Source organism: Salvelinus fontinalis, chromosome 2 (assembly GCF_029448725.1).
Source record: "Salvelinus fontinalis isolate EN_2023a chromosome 2, ASM2944872v1, whole genome shotgun sequence".
Lineage (NCBI taxonomy): Eukaryota > Metazoa > Chordata > Actinopteri > Salmoniformes > Salmonidae > Salvelinus > Salvelinus fontinalis.
The window spans coordinates 37,778,093-37,795,863 of NC_074666.1; the positions used below are offsets into that span (position 1 = coordinate 37,778,093).

At 44.2% G+C, this 17,771-nt stretch overlaps 1 protein-coding gene across 2 annotated transcripts in view; it reads left to right on the plus strand.

Moving 5' to 3' along the window:
* The window catches only part of LOC129818137 (delta-sarcoglycan-like), a 317,531-nt gene that overhangs the window by 254,121 nt on the left and 45,639 nt on the right, over positions 1–17,771 (plus strand). For both annotated transcript variants that reach the window (XM_055873769.1, XM_055873777.1), the window contains exons 4-5: positions 5,430–5,517; positions 6,168–6,287. In XM_055873769.1, coding sequence (XP_055729744.1) covers positions 5,430–5,517; positions 6,168–6,287 — 208 coding nt within the window. The remainder of the gene's footprint in view (positions 1–5,429; positions 5,518–6,167; positions 6,288–17,771) is intronic.

The window sequence follows — 17,771 nt, forward strand, 5'->3', positions numbered from 1 at the left end:
AATGGTACAGCTGTAGAAATTTTGGAGGATCTGAGGGCCCATACCAAATCTTTTCAGCCTCCTGAGGGAGATGAGGCATTGTTGTGCCCTCTTAACGACTAAGTTGGTGGGTTTGGACAATGATAGGTCCTTAGCAATGTGGACACTGAGGAACTTAAAGCTCTGGACGCACTCCACTACAGCCCCGTTGATGTGAATGTGGGAGTGTTCGGCCCTCCATTTCCTGCAGTCCACGACAACCTCTTTTGTCTTGCCCACGTTGAGGTAGAGGTTTTAGTCCTGACATCACGCAGTCGTGGATGAACAGGGAGTACAGGAGGGGACTAAGCATGCACCGCTACGGGGGCCTTGTGTTGATGGTCAGCGTGGCGGATGTGTTGTCACCTGCCCTCACCACCTGGGGGCAGCCCATCAGGAAGTACAGGATGCAGTTGCAGAGGGAGGTGGTCAGTCCCAGGGACCTTAGCTTAGTGATGACCTTGGAGGGCACTATGGTGTTGAACGCTGAGCTGTAGTCTATGAACAGCATTCTCACATAGTTGTTCCTTTTGTCCAGGTGGGATCGGGCAGTGTGGAGTGCAATAGAGATCTGTGGATCTGTTTGGGTGGGAAATGCGAATTGGAGTTGGTCAAGGGATTCTGGGATGATGGTGTTGATGTGAGCCATGATCAGCCTTTCAAAACATTGCATGGCTATGGATGTGAGCGCTACGGGGCGGTAGTCATTTAGACAGGTTACCTTGGCATTCATGGGCACAGAGATGATGTTGGTCTGCTTGAAACATGTAGGTATTACAGACTTGGTCAGGGAGAGGTTGAAAATGTCAGTGAAGACACTTGCCAGCTGGTCAGTACGCATCCTGGTAATCAATCTGGCCCTGAGGACTTGTGAATGTTAACCTGTTTAAAGGTCTTACTCAGTGTAGTCATCCGGAACAGCTGGTGCTCTCCCACATGGTTCATTGTTGCTTGGCTCGAAGCGACCATAGAAGGCATTTAGACTGGTAGGCTCACTTTGCTGGGAAGCTCTCTGCTGGTTCTCATTTTGAAATCCGTGATGGTTTGCAAGCCCTGTCAAATCCAACAAGTGTCAGAGCCGGTGTAGTAGAATGTGATCTTAGTCCTGCATTGATGCTTTGCCTGTTTGATGGTTTGTCAGAAGGCGTAGAGGGATTTCTTATAAATGTCCGGATTAATCCATGGCTCCTGGTTGGGATATGTACGTACTGTCACCGTGGGAACGACAGCGTCAATGCACTTATTAATGAAGCCGGTGACTGATGTGGTAAACTCCTCAATGACATCGGATGAATCCCGGAACATATTCCAGTCTGTGTTAGCGAAATAGTCCTGTAGCTTAACATCCTCTTCATCAGACCACTTCCGTACTGAGCGCTTCACTGGTACTTCTTGTTTGAGTTTTTCTTGTAAGCGGAGATCAGGAGGATAGAGTTATGGTCATATTTGCCAAAGGTTTACAAAAGAGGGAGAGTAGTATCAGAGAGAGGTGATGTCATAGGAGATGGAGCGATAGACGCTCACTCACACTCTGCCTGGCAGTAATATTACCACAGAGCATGCATTGGATGGATAGCTTGATAATGTGCAGAGCCGCATGCTTTATCTCATCTGTCTAGCACCAGCAGAGAGAGAGAGCTGGCCAACAACGGCGGAGGTGAGTGGAATAGTAATTATCGATAGAGGTGAGAAATGGGAGAAGACAGTTGTCTGGTCCAAGGGGGATAAAGAGAAAGAGATAGAAAACCCTAAGCAAGGATCCTCTCTACTGCTTTTTCCCTCCATCTCTCTTTTGTTCCTCTCTCGCTCTTTCTCTTCTCCAATTCTTCTCCCTCTCCCACATAGTACACTGTATTAGGGTTGTTCCACCAATTGGGTGCCTTTGAGAAGTGTAGCATGAAAGAAAATTCTAATAATTTACGCCACGTTCAGGTCTCACTTAACACTTCATAACATTATAAACAACATTCATCTCAGGGAATTTTGCCATCAAAATGTATCTGATATTACATAATATGATTAGAATAAGCATTATAATAGTAATAATTGGCTTTTACAACTTCCATTTCTTCTGTACATCCATTACACTAGGCCTATAGCCTATCACGTGAACAGTCAGAAGGGGAACAATTATTTTACAGTCTTCACAAGTCGTTTACATCTGCAAGGCCATAAGAGTCATGAATTAAACATGCTGGCATCCAGGATGTTTGGTATAAGGAAAGAAAAACATGCAAGGGTGAGGAGCATGCAGGAGAGGGTCATGGAGGAGCCACGGCTGTGTCCTTTGGTGGGCAGAGGAGTCGACTATGTCAGAGTAGCTGTGGTGGAACTGGAAGCGGTGGCTGGTTGGCCGGCAAAAGTAGGAGACAGGGCCAGAAGGAGGTGAGGAGTGGGAAGGAAGGTAGAGGTGAGGGTGGAGGCGGTCTGGGGAGGGGTGTTTAGAGGCCAGGGAGCGATGCTGGGCAGCTGGGGAGTTTCTTAGACCTGGAAGGGGGGGTGAGGCATCAGATGGCATGGCATCAAGCTTACTGTATTTATATAACCTACCTAAACAAGTCTGATCTTGCAAGCTCACATTCTGTTTCACTGCAAGTGAAGTGAAGCCAGTGTGAGCACAGTAGTCAATCTGGTTTCACAAGGGTACTCTATTTTATTAAATATGGAGTGTAATCTTTAATGTTTGCATAATGTGTTTGGGATATACTGACCCATCAGCTCATGGGATGCCTTCTTCGAGATCTGCTCGATAGCCAGAGCTCTCACACAACCCAGCTCCTCTGTCAACTCAGTGTAGGACAACTCCAGGTTCACCCTGCACAGGAGGAATAATAGTTTATCATCTTTCAATGTTAGGGCTGCATTCCAAATGGAACCCTATTTCCTAGACAGGGCGTCAGTGTAGACATCTTTGATAGTTACCTTTACTGGTGCCTATGTCCACAATGATTCATGCTAACTGGAGTGCCACAACCTAAAACAATTTCAGTCCCCTACAATCCATGAACGTTTTCCCTCTCATTCAGGTGCTACACAAACAAACCACATCCTATTCTCCTTGGTATCTTTCTTGTAACAAACTCTATGATTTCTAGAGATAGCCTCCAGTACATTAAAGTTTCACTCTTTCTGTTCTGACAATTAGCCAAATGTTAGCTTGATCTTTTATCAGACTGTGTCATATAGCTAACTCATATGTATAGCCAACTTCTATGGTAATATTGCATGACAACAATCATACAATAGGAGTTGGCAAGACATCATAAACAGATCTGGGACCAGGCTAGCCAAATGTTGATTTTCTGTGTGGGAAAGAAATTATTTATTGTTTCATAAATCCATAACACATACTATAAAAACCTTTTTGAGTCACTAAAGGGCTGTAGGCTAACCAGAATGACATTATCTGACAAACACTTTCTTTGTTTGTGTCTGGATAGGTTCATCCATCACACATGGATAAGCCATCACCTGATCAGGGACAGTCCTAGTGGACCAAACTCAAAGTATTCCATCCTATCTAGTTAATTTAAGGTTGAGTCATTTCAGTAATATAGTAATACAGTAATATACTAACTACCAGGAGCTAACAGTACAATCGTAGAAATAGATCTCTGCCAGACAGGAAAACCATGTCAGAAAACCTGATAGACTGAAGTTGTAGCATAGATAGCTTCTACTGTTGTCTAGTAGCCATATTTTACATGGTAGCTAGCTATATTCAGAGAGGATTTTGTCACATTGACACAATTATATTCGTTATAGAATAAAAATCTAATTTGATCAATTACATGTGGAAAAACACATTTGAGTCAACATTAGCTAGCTAACCAGCAGCAGATGAAACAGAAAGTTAATTATCTTCCCTGTCTCTATCCCCGGTTTTAGTTTGCGGCTATCACTGTCCAACTGGCTAGATTTTACTAGCCATTACTAGTGACTAACTTAGTTATGTTATCGATTCATGGCAGTACACAAACAAAATCTAGCTCACTTATTTTGCTAGCTAGAAAAATAAATATACATAAATTCATTCAGAAACAGAGGAAGAGGAGAGCTAGTTAGAACAAGCTAACATTAGCTGCTACCTCACAGCTACCAGTAGCGAACGTCAAGCTGCAATTTATTCAGGGCTGTAAATAGACTTTTTAACAAAATCATTTTGTCTTTCATGTGACAATATTGATAAAACATTATCATAAACAATTGAACAAATGTATTACCTAAACTGATCTAACTTATTTGCGTTTTGAAACTGTCAAAATAGCACTTCACATACTGACTTTTGGGTGAAGTAAAAAAGAAAGTTCCCGCCCATAAAGCCCTAAACCAATTATATCTATTTGTAGCTTATGCTGTCATGTGTAAATGACAGTTTTCAGGAATACAATTGGTGAGTGGACGGCAGTGATATTAAGGGTGAAACCATCAAAACTATGACTCTGAACGGTTTTAGTGCCGAAAGTAACAGGGTTGCGATTTCAAAAATCCCATTCTGTCATGTGCAACACTGCTGGCTCATCCATGGCAAGGATGTTGCTCTACTTTATTTTCTTTTTCAATCATTGCAGTACTCACTGAAGTTCACTCGTAAACAATTTATTTAGACCCAGTGTTTATTTTCTGAAATGTGTGCCGATGCCGGGCTATTAAAAGGGACAAGCGTTTAATTTAAGATTTATGGTATATTAAAGGGCATTTCATTTAATAAAACAGGCTTTTAAAATACAATATGTCTGCACAATTTCTACTTAAAATATCAAAGGGACGCATAAGACACTCATTTTGTGGAACAAACCATTAATAGGGATGAGAGGCGGCACAATCAGTGTACATGAAAGCAGGTCCTAACGATACACACTGTTGCAGGAGAAAGAGTCTGGGAGGCTAGAAATTCAATTCCATGAATCGCAGGAGAACAAGAACCATTCCTGCTTGTGCCAGTGGAACCTAATATACTAAAAGAACAATATGACATAACCTCTTAATTCGAATCTCATGTGCTCAACCACATTGTTAAAGTGATGTATGTCTATTCAGGAATATCAATATTTTGTTTATTTACTGTACTGCTTAGCTGAAAGGAACCTTGATAAGCATGAAGGGCCATAATATTATCTCTAATATACATGAGATGCATTATCTTGCCGGCTTTAAGCGCAACACAATGGCTGCCTGCTATCTTTAATTAAGAACTTGACTGAAGCATGCAAGATTAATTTTACACGTAAGACAGATCCAGGGTTCAGACGTGATTTGCATTCCAGATTGGCTCTTGACTTGTGGGCTAACGGAAATGATCTCTAAGACATACAGTCCTAGTTACACACTCACACTGAGCACTAGGGTCACTATCGTTGGGTTTGTGTTTGGGTAACTGCATTGTTTGTTTACTTGCTTTGTCTCCGCAGGGCAGCCCACTGTTACTGCAATCCTCCAAAAATGTGTCCATCAATATCCTCAATGGGAAGAATCAGCTGGTCACACAACTTATTGCAGGTAATATCATGCAACACGATCGGAGACAGTCACACATCCATGGAGAGTTTGTCCTAATATGGACACCGTACAACGCAATGAAAATCCATTGACATGGATGAGAGTTCTCTTTTGTTACAAACAGACATTTCGATCCATGAACAGCTACAGACAAACACTACTCCCATGGTAAACTGCAGTGACATTTGTCTTCTGGCTGTTGATTATCGTGCAAAGATGTTGAGTGGATCAGTGAGCAATAGGAATACGGTATGCTAGAGGCTCCACTCAAGACACAGCGAAGCAGAATCATTTGTTTTCATGGCGTGTCAGTCGCCCTCTGCTCAGATCGCTTGTTTCTCCCCACGACATGAAACCATTTCAGGATCATCCAAGTAAAGGAGTTGTCTTTTCTCTGCTGTTTGTTGTACTATCAATAACAGTTTGTTTTGGTGTCGGGCTGTGTTTATTCTATATTTTCTTATTTCCCCATTCTCTCAGTAGTTGTGTTTTGATCTGCGTTACTTTGTCTTACTCTTGAAGTATTTGACTGTAGTTATAGTTCAGTTATTGTCTCTTAGCATAAATCAAGCTGTCTTTCTTGGTTTTTCATATAGCAGCTACCTGTTAAACTAGAACTGACTTTTCCTGACACCTTTTGCTCTGTCCAGGATCCAGTGGAGTGCAAGCACGAGGGAAGATGTTGGAAGTTAAATCTAGCACAGGGAAGCTGCTGTTCTCTGCTGATGATCAGGAGGTGGTGGTGGGAGCAGAGAGGCTACGGGTGACAGGTAAGTTACTGGACCAGACACTGCATTATACTCAAAAGTCTACTAGCAATTTATTGAACTGGAGTTTTAAACTCGACTGCTCACCATCTTTCAGTGTGGTGATCTTCTGGATGTAATCATTTTACAGTTAATTTAGCAAAAAAATTGCTGCCATTTGACAGCTAGTCAACAATTGAATGAACAATCATCACAGACAAAATAATAATTGACAACTCACATTTAAAGAACAGCCTAACATAAATTAGACTATAAGACATAAAAGACTCTGAGTCTAAGTTTTCTATAAGGGACGATGAGTGATTCTGTATTATTTTGATTTGGAGAAATCATCCAATTATGTTGAACAAGAGCAGATTCCGTCACTTTTATGTTGTATAAGATTGTTACAGTATTTGAGTAAGGTAATCAAAAGTATGTAGAAAAAAACAAATCCAATCATTTCAATCATTCATTCATAGAAAAAGGGTGAACATTTTCAGATTGTTTTTCGTGCATTTGATCATCTCTGAACATCCCTCCCAAGGCAGCAATTACTCACCCTCATCTACATTTATTTCCCCCCTAGAGCTCCTCAGCCAGAGTTCATTACCCTATTCAACTCAGCTTTATCTCGGTTGAATGCATTCAGTTGTGCAACTGACTAGGTATCCCCTTTCTCTTCCCTTCCACTAAGCACAGGGATGCAGAGAAAGAGGGAGGGAGTGGTACAGAGAGAGAGAGGGAGGGAGGACTAAAGAGAGAGAGAGAGAGAGAGAGAGAGAGAGAGAGAGAGAGAGAGGGGGTAGGGAAAGATAAGAAATGTAGTGATGTTTCTTCAATTACTCCATTTATCTCTGACCCTTTTTGATGGGGCTGCCAAGGGCCACAGGGTTCATCAAACGCCTTGGCAACCACAGTCGTCAGTCAAAAAGCCTTCTTAGTTCTAAATAGGCCTATGTTGTACTAATACTTTCTGTGCATATGTGTGGTTGGACATGCAGGCATACAGTATATGTGTATATGCTTGCGTGCGTGCATGCATTTGTATGTGTGTGTGCATCCATGCCTGTCTGCGTGTGCTCCAAACCATGCCAAACAACAGCTGTATGAATCAATAAATATAGCCAATGATCTCAGGCCTGGGAAAGCTGCTGCTGACCCCTTCCCTCCGTCATTCCGTCCATCAGGCAGAATGAAGTGAGGCCAGATTCCTATAAAACTGTCACATGCCATTACCAAATGAATGCTTTTGTCCAAACAATAAAATGCATAATTATGCTGAGCATATAACTTTAATTGGCCCAACTGAGGTCATTGGAAATCTGTGATAGAGCTTTTGCTGCATTCATTAGGCATTTATTGCACTATCTACTGTAAAAACTGATCCAGGAAGCCACAGGATCCAGTGGGGAATAGGGGAGGTTTGGAATCATGCTAACTTTGCAATTTGGTGCTAGCTGTGATATGAAGTAAATCAAGATCTCTAAAAAACTAATCAACTTCCTGAAATTATTGTATTTTTTATTACACAAGAGCGACAGGTGCTGCGTCCAGAGAACATAACAAGCAACTTTGGGATAAGAATATAGCCTTTGATTGGTGGCAAAAGCAACCTGCGACTTAAATGTGACATTAATTGGCTTTCAGAGGCAAAAATGGAGTTTAATTGTTTCATTCGTATGTGTCTCGCTTTGTAACACAAGGCTCAATCAGTGCTGCAGGGTAACACTTGATTACAGTGTTCTGCAACTCTTTCAAGACGGTCTCCAAATTGAGCGTTGCTATATAAATCCACAGTAGGCGTAGTGTAACTGTATCCATCTGAAAGCAATGAAGTGAAAATATAAAGCTCGACACTTGAGGAAAACAAAACTGAAATATTTCTGACAAGAGCACTGGAGGAAGTGAGTTTGATTGTGATCCTTGATGCCCCCATCAAAATGCATGGATTAATGTCCAATGAGAGAGCCCTGAGAGACTGCATGGCTGTATTATGAAATCAACACTGCTGTAATACAATTCAAAGTTTAACTGTTTACTGTTGCTTTTACATAACGTTTTCAAGTTCCTCACAAGGTGGATATGATTTATATATTTTTTTGTTTATCAATACACCATTGTGGAGCAGAATAGTGTTATGAATTATCAGTTAGAGTAATTGTTTTCAGAGTAATATTATGGTAATACTGTACGTCACTGAATAAGCCAGAAGCCCGAAGAACCATAATGGTTGTATACTGTACACGAGACCACACACTGTGCACTCTGGAGACCTTTAATCAAGACAGAGTGAGCTGTGACCCAATGGCAGTGTACTTTGTATATACAGTTGAAGTCGGAAGTTTACATTAACTTAGGTTGGAGTCATTAAAACTAGTTTTACAACCACTCCACAAATTTCTTGTTAACAAACTATAGTTTTGTGCATGACACAAGTAATTTTTCCAACAATTGTTTACAGACAAATTATTTCACTTATAATTCACTGTATCACAATTCCAGTGGGTCAGAAGTTTACATTAAACTAAGTTGACTGTGCCTTTAAACAGCTTGGAAAATTCCAGAAAATGATGTCATGGCTTTAGAAGCTTCTGATAGGCTAATTAACATAATTTGAGTCAATTGGAGGTGTACCTGTGGATGTATTTCAAGACCTACCTTCAAACTCAGTGCCTCTTTGCTTGACATCATAGGAAAATCAAAAGAAATCAGGCAAGACCTCCTTGGGAGCAATTTCCAAATGCCTGAAGGTACCACGTTCATGTGTACAAACAATAGTACTCAAGTATAAACACCATGGGACCACTCAGCCGTCATACTGCTCAGGAAGGAGATGCGTTCTGTTTCCTAGAGATGAACGTACTTTGGTGAGAAAAGTGCAAATCAATCCCAGAACAACAGCAAAGGACCTTGTGAAGATGCTGGAGGAAACAGGTACAAAAGTTTCTATGTCCACAGTAAAACGAGTCCTATATCGACATAAACTGAAAGGCTGCTCAGCAAGGAAGAAGCCACTGCTCCAAAACCGCCATAAAAAAGCCAGACAATGGTTTGCAACTGCACATGGGGACAAAGATCGCACTTTTTGGAGAAATGTCCTCTGGTCTGATGAAACAAAAATAGAACTGTTTGGCCATAATGACCATCGTTATGTTTGGAGGAGAAAGGGGAGGCTTGCAAGCCGAAGAACACCATCCCAACCGTGAAGCACGGGGGTGGCAGCATAATGTTGTGGGGGTGCTTTGCTGCAGGAGGGACTGGTGCACATCAGGCAGGAAAATTTTGTGGATATATTGAAGCAACATCTCAAGACATCAGTGAAGAAGTTAAAGCTTGGTCGCAAATGGGTCTTCCAAATGGACAATGACCCCAAGCATACTTCCAAAGTTGTGTCAAAATGGCTTAAGGACAACAAAGTCAAGGTATTGGAGTGGCCATCACAAAGCCCTGACCTCAATCCTATAGGAAATGTGTGGGCAGAACTGAAAAAGAGTGTGCGAGCAAGGAGGCCTACAAACCTGACTCAGTTACACCAGCTCTGTCCAGAGGAATGGGCTGAAATTCACCGAACATTTTGTGGGAAGCTTGTGGAAGGCTAGCAGAAACGTTTGACTCAAGTTAAACAATTTAGGCATTGCTACCAAATATTAATTGAGTGTATGTAAACCTCTGACCCACTGGGAATGTGGTGAAAGAAATAAAAGCTGAAAGAAATAATTATCTGTACTATTATTCTGACATTGTAACGGTCCTGACCTGTTTTCTGTTGTTTTGTATGTGTTTATGGTCAGGGCGTGTGTTTTGGGTGGGCAGTCTATGTTTTCTGTTTCTATGTTGGTTTTGGGTTGCCTGGTATGGCTCTTAATTAGAGGCAGGTGGTTTGCGTTTTCCTCTAATTAAGAGTCATATTTAGGTAGGGTGTTCTCACTGTTTGTTGGTGGGTGATTGTCTTCCGTATCTGTGTTATGTCTTGCACCATACGGGACTGTTCGGTTGTTCGTTTCGTTTCGATGTAGTCTGTTCCTGTCCGTGAGTTTTACGTTAGTTAAGTAAGTTCATGTTCAGTTTTTCGTCTACGTCGTTTTCTTGTTTTGTATTTTGAAAGTGTTTTGTTTTCGTGTTGCCGTCGTTAATAATAAAAGATGGCTTATTTCCCGAATGCTGCATTTTAGTCTGATGATCCTTCTCTCCTCTCCTCGTCCGAGGAAGAGGAGAACGACAGCCCTTACAGAATCACCCACCAAACTAGGACCAAGCGGCAAGGGAGTGCTCAACAGAGCAACAAGGACTCCTGGACTTGGGAGGAGATCCTGGACGGTAGAGGACCCTGGGCTCAGCCAGGGGAATATCGCCGTCCCAAGGAGGAGTTGGAAGCAGCGAAGGCTGAGAGGCGCTGGTATGAGGAGGCAGCGCGGCGACGCGGTTGGGAGCCCGTGAATCAGACCCAAACATTTCTTGGGGGGGGGCACACGAGGAGTGTGGCAAAGCCGGGTAGGATACCCGAGCCAACTCCCCGTGCTTACCGTGGAGGTAGAAGGCGTCGTACTGGTAAGACACCGTGTTATGCGGTAAAGCGCACGGTGTCCCCAGTACGCGTGCTTAGCCCAGTGCGGGCTATACCACCTTGCCGCACTGGGAGGGCTAAGTTGGGCATCGAGCCGGATGTCATGAAGCCGGCCCAACGTATCTGGCCTCCAGTACGTCTCCTCGGGCCGGCGTACATGGCACCAGCCTTACAGGTGGTGTCCCCGGTTCGCCTGCATAGCCCAGTGCGGGCTATTCCACCTCGCCGCACTGGCAGGGCTACGGGGACCATTCAACCTGGTAGGGTTGGGGAGGCTCGGTGCTCAAGAGCACGTGTCCTCCTTCACGGTCCGGTAGACCCGGTGCCACCTCCATGTACCAGTCCTCCGGTGGCAGCCCCCCGTACCAGGCTGTCTCTCCGGGTTCTCTCTCCAGCTGTTTCCTCCTCTCCAGCGCAGCCAGTGCCTAGACCACGCACCAGGCTGTCTCTCCTTCTCCTCCCTACAGAGCCGTCCTGCCATGACCAGCCAGAGCCGTCCTGCCATGACCAGCCAGAGCCGTCCTGCCATGACCAGCCAGAGCCGTCCTGCCATGACCAGCCAGAGCCGTCCTGCCATGACCTGCCAGAGCCGTCCTGCCATGACCTGCCAGAGCCGTCCTGCCATGACCTGCCAGAGCCGTCCAGCCAGGACCTGCCAGAGCCGTCCAGCCAGGACCTGCCAGAGCCGTCCAGCCAGGACCTGCCAGAGCCGTCCAGCCAGGGCCTGCCAGAGCCGTCCAGCCAGGGCCTGCCAGAGCCGTCCAGCCAGGGCCTGCCAGAGCCGTCCAGCCAAGGCCTGCCAGAGCCGTCCAGCCAGGGCCTGCGAGAGCCGTCCAGCCAGGGCCTGCCAGAGCCGTCCAGCCAGGGCCTGCCAGAGCCGTCCAGCCAGGACCTGCCAGAGCCGTCCAGCCAGGACCTGCCAGAGTCCCTCAGCCAGGACCTGCCAGAGTCCCTCAGCCAGGACCTGCCAGAGTCCCTCAGCCAGGACCTGCCAGAGTCCCTCAGCCAGGACCTGCCAGAGTCCCTCAGCCCGGACCTGCCAGAGTCCCTCAGCCCGGACCTGCCAGAGTCCCTCAGCCCGGACCTGCCAGAGTCCCTCAGCCCGGACCTGCCAGAGTCCCTCAGCCAGGACCTGCCAGAGTCCCTCAGCCAGGACCTGCCAGAGTCCCTCAGCCAGGATCTGCCAGAGTCCCTCAGCCAGGATCTGCCAGAGTCCCTCAGCCAGGATCTGCCAGAGTCCCTCAGCCAGGATCTGCCAGAGTCCCTCAGCCAGGATCTGCCAGAGTCCCTCAGCCAGGATCTGCCAGAGTCCCTCAGCCAGGATCTGCCAGAGTCCCTCAGCCAGGATCTGCCAGAGTCCCTCAGCCAGGATCTGCCAGAGTCCCTCAGCCAGGATCTGCCAGAGTATCTCAGCCGGGACCTGCCCCTTGTCCCGGTGCTGCCCCTTGTCCCGGTGCTGCCCCTTGTCCCGGTGCTGCCCCTTGTCCCGGTGCTGCCCCTTGTCCCGGTGCTGCCCCTTGTCCCGGTGCTGCCCCTTGTCCCGGTGCTGCCCCTTGTCCCGGTGCTGCCCATTATCCCGGTGCTGCCCCTTATCCCGGTGCTGGTCCTTATCCTGGTGCTGCCCCTTATCCTGGTGCTGCCCCTTGTCCCGGTGCTGCCCCTTGTCCCGGTGCTGCCCCTTGTCCCGGTGCTACCCCTTGTCCCGGTGCTGCCCCTTGTCCCGGTGCTGCCCCTTCTCCCGGTGCTGGCCGTTCATTTAGGGGATGTTAGTTTTAGGGTGGTCATTGGGAGGGGAAGACAGAAGCGGGGAGTGACAATGGTGGTGTGGGGACAGCGTCCAGAGCCAGAGCCACCACCGTGGTCAACTGCCCACCCAGACCCTCCCCTGGACTTTGTGCTGGTGCGCCCGGCGTTCGCACCTTGAGGGGGGGGTTCTGTAACGGTCCTGACCTGTTTTCTGTTGTTTTTGTATGTGTTTATGGTCAGGGCGTGTGTTTTGGGTGGGCAGTCTATGTTTTCTGTTTCTATGTTGGTTTTGGGTTGCCTGGTATGGCTCTTAATTAGAGGCAGGTGGTTTGCGTTTTCCTCTAATTAAGAGTCATATTTAGGTAGGGTGTTCTCACTGTTTGTTGGTGGGTGATTGTCTTCCGTATCTGTGTTATGTCTTGCACCATACGGGACTGTTCGTTTCGTTTCGATGTAGTCTGTTCCTGTCCGTGAGTTTTACGTTAGTTAACCTGTTGGGGATGGGGGCGCTGTTTAGACTATTTATGCTAATTTGGCTAATTTTTTAAACGGCTTCCCACAAAATCCTTGATCGTACAATATGCATATTATTATTATTATTGGATAGAAAACAGTCTATAGTTTCTATAGGAGTTGAAATTTTGTCTCTAAGTGGAACAGAGCCCATTCTACAGCAATTTCCCTGACATGGAGTCAGATTTGAGAAATGTTGGCCACTTTTCTGAAGTCAGTTAAAAGGGCACTGTCGTTGCTATGACTATACGGACACTTCTTACGTCTTCCCCTGGATGCCTTTACGTGATGACGATTCCAACGGGGTCGATTGCGCGTTCACAGGCCCTACAAATGAAAAAAACCTTTAGCTAGCAAGTCTTTTCTTGCTGCGTAACGCGCGTGGAAGACACCGACCCTCTCCTGTTCCAAGCGTTAGTTTAGCCTGTTATATTTCTCCGGTCATCTTTTCACTCGTTATAGGAGTTACAAACATCATAAAGTAGTTAATTTAAAGCGTTTTATAGCAATTTATATCCGTTTAGTGCGATTTTGGGACATTTATTTTTGCAACGATGTGAAAAGTTGGGCACGCTTTTCAGTTCATCCCGAACGCAGTTGACATTTCCACATGGCAAGAGGACAGCTTTCCACCAAAAGACGATTTCTCCCAAGAAAGGATCCTTTGCCCAAGATACTGATGGAAGAACAGCTCAAGGTAGGACATTTTTATTATGATAAATCGTGTTTCTGTCGAAACATTTTAGTGGCTTAGGACGCCATGTTTTTTGACGTAGCTTCGCTTGGCGCAAACTGTATTGAAAAGTAAGGATAAATTAAAAAATGTAATAACGCAATTGTATTAAGAATTAAATTGTCTATCAATCCCTGTCCACCCTATATTTTTTAGTCACGTTTATGAGTATTTATGTATAAGAGTAGATCACTGTCTAAGTGGCGCAAGGACAAATTCTGACCAGCTGAGTTACATTTCACATTGTCTAACCATGATTTTGGTGGCTAAATATAAACATTTTCGATCAAACTGTATATGCATGTTGTAATGTGATGTTACAGGAGTGTCATCGGAAGAATTCTGAGAAGGTTAGTGAAAAAATTAATATCTTTTGGCGATGTTGACTTTTATCGCTCACTTTGGCTAGAATCAATGCTGGGCTGCTAATTGCTATGTGCTAAGCTAATATAACGATTTATTGTGTTTTCGCTGTAAGACACTTAGAAAATCTGAAATATTGTCTGTATTCACAGGATCTGTGTCTTTCGATTCGTGTATGCTGTGTATTTTTACGAAATGTTTGATGATTAGTAGTTAGGTAAACACGTTGCTCATTGTAATTATTCTAGTCCATTTGTGACGGTGGGTGCAATTGTAAACTATGCCATATACCTGAAATATGCACTTTTTTCTAACAAAACCTATCCCATACCATAAATATGTTATCAGACTGTCATCTAATGAGTTTTTTTGTTGGTTAGGGGCTATAAATATCTTAGTTTAGCCGAATTGGTGATGGCTACTGGTGTTGGTGGACAAATAAAAGATGGTGGATTATGCTAATGTGTTTTTAGGTAATAGATGTACATCTTTACATATTGTGTCTTCCCTGTAAAACATTTAAAAAATCGGACCTGTTGACTGGATTCACAAGATCTGTGTCTTTCATTAGCTGTATTGGACTTTAATGTGTGAAAGTTAAATATTTTAAAAAAAGATTTTTTTTGAATTTCGCGGCACTGGTTTTTCAGTGGGGGGGGGGGGGGGGGTGTGCCGCTAGCGCCACGCTGATCCTAGACAGGCTAAGTAAGTTCATGTTCAGTTTTTCGTCTACGTCGTTTTCTTGTTTTGTATATTGAAAATGTTTTGTTTTCGTGTTGCCGTCGTTAATAATAAAAGATGGCTTATTTCCCGAATGCTGCATTTTGGTCTGATGATCCTTCTCTCCTCTCCTCGTCCGAGGAAGAGGAGAACGACAGCCCTTACAGACATTTTACATTCTTAAAATAAAGTAGTGATCCTAACTGACCTAAGACAGTGAATTTTTACTAGGATTAAATGTCAGGAATTGTGAAAAACTGAGTTTAAATGTGTTTGGCTAAGGTGTACGTAAACTTCCGACTTCAACTGTACATTCTCGTGAGCCAGCCCAGCACAGTACAGAAGTGCCACGAGCAGTCTACAACGATCCTCCATCGTCTTCCCTAGGAAACCACACGTAATCAATTACACAGGAAAAACAATGGGAGAAAATAATGAATTAGCCTGGAATGCAAGGACACAATGGAGCACTCCTTTGTGGTAATTCAAATCTGCTTGTAACAGGGAATTCCAGATTTTTAATGGAGCATGCTCAATAGAGTATTCCCATATTCCCCCCATCCCTTTCTATCCCCGTCTCTCCCATACCATAATTAGCAGGAGTCCACAGAATAATGACATTACCTGCTGCTGTTTTTTTGTTATAATTATAATTAAAGGCTCATTGATTAGCCTCAATTAGAGCCCATTGACTCACTGCAGTGGAGGCTAATTTAAATTGAATAGCACACTTAATAACCACATCAGTACACTGATGAGGGAGGAGCCCGGAAACAAATATGTTAAGAAAGGGATACTGTGAGATTCTGGCAGATGCCCTTTTTATCTCTCTGCGTACAGTAGGAAAGAAGTTAGAGGTAGTTTCGCGAAACAATGCTAACTTGCATTAGCACAATGGCTGGAAGTCTACAGGTATGCTAGGGTATGCAAAACTATCGCTAAATCATATCATACTGCATGCAGACATAAAAATCACCACGTTATTAGAATTGCACAGATGATGTGGCAAACCCCATTTTAGATGCTACAAAGGGGGATGTCAATGTGGATTGAGAGAAGCAACGTGCAGAATGTAGTCCCATCCATTAGTGATGTGTCTGTCTCTTCACACATTAACCACATCACCCAGAGAGTAATCACTACGCCAGTCCAGATGCTTGATCTAACAGATGGGGCAGACAATGCCAACTCCATAATATTTTTACAATCCCTAGTCCATAATATGACACCCATCAGAGAAAATGGGAAATGTTTAATTCATATCAGGTTTATGAGGAGAGCATGATACAGATACAGATATCACCCTGTGGCCAAACAACCATGCCTTTATTTTCTTCCTATCTACTGTATCTATTATGGTGGTCTTCAGACTTTCAGCTGTGATGTGTATTAAAGTGTATGACTGCTGGAGAGCCACTTGACCTGACCTCAGTTTCCTCCACTCTCAGCCAGTATCTAATTACTGTATAGGGCTAGGGTCACATCCACTCATGGAGGGTGGCTACCAGGCAGTGCTTGTCCAGACTGTTGATGATGGGGTTATAACCCTAAAGCAGGTTGCTGGGTCCCCTTTGACCTGGTTAATTTGGGATCACAGTCTTACAGTCCTGGTGCTCTAGGTTGTTGTTAGAATCCACTGCTCTGTATCGGTGTCCAGTAGTCCACATGGGCTGAAGTGGTCTATAGCCTCATGCCTTGTGCTTCCCAGGGTTCAGTGCACCTTGTGTCTGCTGTAAGAAAAAAAGAGAGAGAAATCGTGTGAGAGAGAACGATAAAGAGAGAGAATAGATAGATAATGGGTTTCTGTACAGCACTTTGAGATATCAGCTGATGTACGAAGGGCTATATAAATACATTTGATTTGATTTGATAATGAGAGAGTGTATGAGAGAGAGAGCGAGAGAGACCTGGAACTGTGAAGTACTGTATATAATTTCCTAGAAATAGTAATGGAGTAATGGAAATATGACAGTAATGATAACCAAACCTTATTTATGTTTCAGCTTCTGCATTACCATCAACATTATAGCCAAGTCATTCCTGAATATGATGACATTCATCCATTTCACTTCATTCTCTTCCTCAGTTTATCCACCTCCCTCCCTCTCTCTCTCTCTTTGTGGCTCCAGCTTTCAGTAAGAAGATCATAAAGAGCAGCAGGGTTTTACTGTGTGACGGGTGTCATACATGACATTTATTTAAGGTGCGAGAGGGAGACTACATTTCACCATTTGATCAGGTCTGAATGGGGAATGTGCTTTGCAAAGTGACCATTGGATTTCTGTCAGGTGACCATGCTAAGTAGACGATAAAGAATCCATAAAAGCCAGTGAGTTATACCCTCTGCTTCTCTGCACTCTGCTTTACCTGGGCCTCTTCCTAGGGCTTGGTTTCACGGTCCACATAAATCGAGCCCACCACAGGTCACAAAGCTAGATTAGATTGTAACCGTGAAGTCAGTACAGTCTCAGGGTTTACAGCACTGAGTGTCTCTGACAAACAAGATGTGTTTGAGAGCCCGGCAGGCCATTTGAAAAATCATGGAGGCATTGTTTGCCTACCAAGTCTTGTTTATACAGAGCTTCAGAAAGTATTCACACCCCTTTACTTTTTCCACATTTTGTTTTGTTACAGCCTGAATTTAAAATGGATTACATTTAGATTGTGTGTCACTGATCAGCACACAATACACCATAATGTCAAAGTGGAATAATGTAAAAAAATATATATATATATTATAATTTGAAAAGCTGAAATGTCTTGAGTCAATAAATATTCAGCCCCTTTGTTATCACAAGCCTAAATAACTGTTAGGAGTAAAGATGTGCCCAACAAGTCAGATAATAAGTTGCATGGACTCACTCTG